At 43.4% G+C, this 5472-nt stretch overlaps 1 protein-coding gene across 1 annotated transcript; it reads left to right on the top strand.

Annotated features, from left to right (window-relative positions):
• The first annotated feature begins 642 nt into the window (after positions 1–642).
• LOC140036342 (uncharacterized) lies at positions 643–3198 on the top strand. Its single transcript, XM_072077710.1, has 3 exons — positions 643–907; positions 1000–1460; positions 2089–3198. The coding sequence occupies exons 1-3, from the start codon at positions 643–645 to the stop codon at positions 3196–3198; spliced, it is 1836 nt and encodes a 611-aa protein (XP_071933811.1).
• Positions 3199–5472: the final 2274 nt, after the last annotated feature.

Here is a 5472-nt window from a genome sequence, read left to right as displayed (position 1 = left end):
TTTTGCACTCATTGGGAATTGTTGTCAAAAACAGGTTTGTGTTATAGGTCCCATTTCGAAGGTGTTGCATCATCCTAGGCCTACCCTTGGCACAAAAAGGGTCCCCCCGTAGGACATGCATCTGAATTGTTTGAACAATCACTAACTCATGTCTTTTTCTTTTTCTTTTTTTGAATAAGTTGCAGAAAGCTAGTAACGATTGGTTTATCTAAAGATGTCTTTTGCATCCTCAGGTAAAATTTCAAAATAGCTTCTCGGAAAAGCCCCATTATTAAGCGATCCCGAAGTAAAGTCCAAAGGAATCGTGTAGACATGAGTACTCAGCCAGAATCGTCTGATAAGACCGCTGCAATTACCCAGCTGGAAGCCACAAGTCCCGGGGTTCAGTTGACTGAATTACTCACCAAATTTGGGGAAATGGCGTCTGAGATGGCCGTCCAAAAGAAGTTGATCGACGAGCTCATTAGTAGTGGAGTGCAGCCCGAGCCTGCGCCCGTCAAACAACCGGAATCCAAACCATTTGTCATCCCTCCAATTCAAACCACTTTTGAGGGAGTTTTCAACCCGCAGTATACTTATACTCAAAATCCTCCGTTCTATCCTTCCTATGGGCAAGGATTTCAGCCTCAAGGTGGTCCAAACATGCCTCTGGATCCACAAGCTTTTTATCAGCCTACCGCAGAGCCTGTTGTGCCGGAGCACACTGTTCAAACCAAGCCAGAAGTGGGAGAATTGTCTGCCCCGGTTGATATGAAGTTACTTAAGCGGTTGGATCGTTTCGATGAGTTCATCAGGAAAAGCCAAGGTTTAAGCAAACAAGGGGTGTTAGACTACGATGATCTGTGCCTGTTTCCAAATGTACAGCTGTCCGTGGGGTTCAAGACCCCGAAGTTCAATAAATATGATGGTACGGGCAACCCGAAGACACACTTGCGTTTGTTTGCAACAAGTTGGGCAGACCGGTGGATGACGAAAACTTGCCATTAAGGTTATTTCCAGAGAGTCTAGAAGGAGACGCCCTTGATTGGTATTCAAACTTAAAGCCAGAGGAGGTGAAGACTTGGCTTGACCTGTCCAACGCCTTCATCAGACAATACGAATATAACTGCGAGCTAGCACCGACCAGAACTACTTTGGAAGGCACCAAGAGGCGACCATCTGAAGATCATAAGACATACGCCAAAAGATGGAGGAAGATAGCTGCCAAGGTTGAGCTTCCGATGACTGAAGATGAAATTATTCGCACTTTCATAAAGGTGCATGATCCTCCATACTTCGAAGAAATCTTCCGTATGACTGGGTGTACATTTGCTGCGATTGTGAATAAACTCGAAGAGTATGATGATTTTGTAAGAGCCGGAAAAATTGTTAACGTCTCTGCCCTAAAATCACAAGTAGAAGCTTTGCAAGAGCAAGGGAGTAGTGGAAAGAAGCCGCAGTTTAAAAAGAAAGAGGGGGAGGCAACGTTTATCTGGAACCATAACCCTTCACCCAAACCCCGATACCAACACAATCCAACCTACCAACCACATTACCCTTATTATTCAAACCCGCACCATGTATATACTACCAATATCCATCACCCTCGACCTCACCCAAGCTATCCTAACCCACCTTTAGCCCCTTTTCAAATCTCTCAACCAAATCCACCCCAAAACCGACCTCGCCCTCCATATAACCCAAGATTTCCTCCCCCAAATAGACCTGTTTATAGCCATCCTCAACCTCCTGAACCTTACAACCAACCCCGTAACCGTACATTTACCGATTTAGGCAGGCCTCTAGACCAATTGTATGACCAGTTGAAGGCCGCCGAAAAGATTGGCACGGTACCCCCTCCGACCTATCCATATGGCATATACGCTGGGTATAACCCACAAGCCGTCTGTGCTTATCATTCAGGGGCACCCAGACATTCAACTGTTGATTGCAAGGCTCTTAAGCATAGAATTCAAGATCTGATTGAAGCCGAATATAAATAGGAAAAAGGAGGCACAAGGGCCGAATATAAATAGGAACCCCTTGCCGGAACACACTAATACCATTGGGGTCATTCTGGACGACGCAGAGTATGAGGAGCAAGTCTAGAAATTGGCAAGGGAAGCTGAGGTGTTTGAGGTCACAGACCAACCATTTGTAATAGAGGTGCCATTTGAGGAGGATAAAAGGCCTTTTATTTTGGATCTCACTCTAGCTGAGAGCAAGGCTTTGGAGCCAGTGGTCATCGAATTCCCAGAGCAGGAGCCTGTTCTAAGTTTGCAGCGAGTGCCATGGAACTACGATGAACCTGCCATACAAATTGGAGAAAAATCAGTTGCCAAAGAAGAGGTGTCAGTGGTCACTAGATCAGGGAGGATTGCAAGTCCGTTTGGAGCTACCGTTCCGATTCAAACAAATAACCCCGCGCTGCCCGCTAAACCAACAATTACTGAGAAGGAGGCCTTGGATTTTCTTAAAAGGCTCCAAAGAAGCGAATATAATGTAGTCGAGAAGCTAAGCAAGTCGCCCGCCCAAATATCCATGTTGGATCTGCTCTTTTCTTCGGATATGCATAGGGATGCGTTGCTCGAAGTGTTGACCAAAGCTCAAATCCCTAAGGACATTTCGGTTGCTAATTTCTCACATATAGTTGGGAGTGTGTTATTTACAAAACAAATCACTTTCTCTGATGATGAGTTACCGGCGGAAGGCATTGGACATAACAAGGCTCTGTACATAGCTGTGAGGTGCAACGGGAAAATTTTGCCAAAGGTGTTGATTGACAATGGATCTGCGCTTAATATCTGCCCTTGGAGTACCTTGGAAAAGCTAGGGTTGCAAGATATGAAGCTAAGGCCTTCAGCGACCATAGTTAGAGATTTTGATGGAGCACAAAGAGAACCTATAGGAGAAGTGGATTTAGTAGTCGAGATGGGGCCCGCACAGTTTCAAATAGCTTGCCAAGTTATGCACTTTCCTAGTGTTTACAATGTTTTGCTTGGAAGGCCGTGGATTCATAAGTCCGGGGCTGTGCCTTCTTCATTGCATCAATTGTTGAAATTCATAGTAAATGACAAATTGATAACTATCTTTGCCGAGGAGGATTGCCTCGTGATTGCTGATTCTGGGTCCAAAGAAGATGGTAGCCGAAACGCCACAGTGACCCCTCATAGCACAGCTGATATCGTCTCCGTAAGTTGGATAACAAAAGAGGAATGAGCTCTGTCAAAGGCCAGTGTCATAATGGCTAAGAAAATGATCCGCGGAGGATATGAGTTTGACAAAGGGCTGGGACGTGATCTACAAGGAATTCTGAAACCAGTGGAAAATGTGGAGAAAAAGGATTCATTCGGTTTGGGTTTCCGACCAACCGCTAAAGACATCAAAGAAATGAAGGAACGCAAGAGAGCAGAGAAAGAAGGCAGGCAAAAGGCCCTTGATATTCCACCACTGTATTATACTTTTACACGACCAACCGAGATGATCACGTCAGAGATTAACCCAGTTGACGGAATCGAAACTAGTTTGGCCCAATTATTCGTTGGGGCAACATTTGAAGACAGTTTCCCAGATGAGGCCGAGTTTCCCGACATCCCTGAAGGATCAATTTCCAATTGGACAGCCGAGTTTCTGCCCATTCAGAAGGAGTTTCGGTAAACCTAAAGGAGTTCGTCATTCATGCGAATTCATGAAAATACTTCTGCATCTGTAAATAGCTAATGAAAGCATCTTTACCTTTGACTAAAATTCGCATATGTAAATATTGTTTCCGCTTGCTTTCTTTTTGTTTTCGCTTTCAATCAAAGGTTTTATGAAAATGCACAAGTGGTTCTTGTCATGTTGTTTTGTTTATTCGTTTGTCATATTGCTTGTTCATTTCTTTGTTGTATGTTTGTTTGCTTATTATCCCACATTCGTTAATTCTTTCAGATGGCCAAAAATAAAATTATTCGACCCTTTGGATATCACTATTCTGGAATTCAATAATGGCAATCTCTATATCACTCACGACTTGGAGGTTTGGGAATCCGAGCTCCAAAGCGAGAGTGATAATGAGGAGGTATTCGATTCTTTTGCAAAGGACTTTGAACAATATGAGGAGAAACCAAAACCGAACCTGGAAGAAACAGAAAAGGTTAACATTGGCACTAAAGATGAAGTTAAGGAGGTGCAAATTAGTATTCGTTTGAATGAGAGGCAGAAAAAGGAGATGCTTGAATTTTTGACTGTGTTCCAGGATGTATTCGCATGGTCCTATGATGATATGACTGGTATTTCAACTGATGTGGTAGTGCATAAGTTGCCCACAGACCTTACTTTTCCACCCGTAAAACAAAAACCCCGAAAATTCAAATCAGATATGAGCCTCAAAATAAAAGAGCAAATTGAAAAACAACTCAAAACCAACATTATCATTGTTTCCCATTACCCTATTTGGCTTTCGAATCCAGTCCCTGTTCCAAAAAAGAATGGAGAGGTGCGAGTTTGTGTTGATTATAGAGACCTCAATAAGGCCAGTCCTAAAGATGATTTTCCTCTGCCAAATATTCACATTCTCTTAGACAATACCGCTGGGCATGAGATTGAATCTTTTTGTGATTGTTTCGCTGGATACCACCAGATTTTGATGGCAGAAGAGGATAGGGAGAAGACTGCTTTTATCACCCCTTGGGGCACATTTTGCTACCGGGTGATGCCATTTGGTTTAAAGAATGCCGGAGCTACTTATCAAAGGACCATGACCACCCTGTTTCATGATATGATCCACCGGGAGATGGAGGTCTACGTGGATGACATCATAATCAAGTCTAAAAGGGCAGAGAACCATTTGGTTGATTTGAAGAAGCTATTCGAAAGGTTGCGAAAGTACAATTTGAAGCTAAATCCTACGAAATGTGCTTTTGGAGCACCAGCTGGTAAGCTGTTGGGATTCATTGTTAGTAAAAGAGGCATAGAGATAGATCCAGTGAAAATCAAAGCAATTCGAGATATGCCAGTGCCGAAAACTCAGAAGGACGTGAAAAGTTTCTTAGGAAAGATCAATTTTATTGGGAGTTTCATTGCCCAGTTAACTGCCACATGCGAGCCGTTGTTCAAATTGTTAAGAAAGAATGTGCCATTGTATTGGAGTGAAGAATGCCAACAAGCTTTTGATAAAATCAAGGATTATTTGTTACATCCGCCAGTTTTGGTGCCACCCAAGCCGGGTCGACCATTAATCATGTACCTATCTGTGCTTGAAAAAGTAGTTGGTTGTGTCCTCGGGCAGCATGATGACTCCGGAAGGAAGGAGCAAGCCATTTACTATCTAAGCAAGAAGTTCACGCAGTATGAGGCTAATTATTCATTCATTGAGAAAAGCTGCTGTGCATTGGCCTGGGTAGCTCAAAAGTTGAAACACTACCTGTTGAGCCTTACCACTTATCTTATTTCCCGATCTGATCCTTTGAAGTATCTCTTGGAGAAGCCGATGCTAACTAGACGTCTGGCTAA

This window comes from Coffea arabica, chromosome 2e (genome assembly GCF_036785885.1).
Source record: "Coffea arabica cultivar ET-39 chromosome 2e, Coffea Arabica ET-39 HiFi, whole genome shotgun sequence".
Lineage (NCBI taxonomy): Eukaryota > Viridiplantae > Streptophyta > Magnoliopsida > Gentianales > Rubiaceae > Coffea > Coffea arabica.
This window is presented reverse-complemented; position numbering and strand designations above follow the sequence as displayed.

Coding starts and splice junctions, on each gene's coding strand:
- LOC140036342 (XM_072077710.1), top strand. CDS start 643: ATGCCTCTGGATCCACAAGCTTTTTATCAGCCTACCGCAGAGCCTGTT. Junction 908..999: donor GAAGTTCAATAAATATGATG/GTACGGGCAACC, acceptor GGTTATTTCCAG/AGAGTCTAGAAGGAGACGCC. Junction 1,461..2,088: donor TTAAAAAGAAAGAGGGGGAG/GCAACGTTTATC, acceptor GAGCAAGTCTAG/AAATTGGCAAGGGAAGCTGA.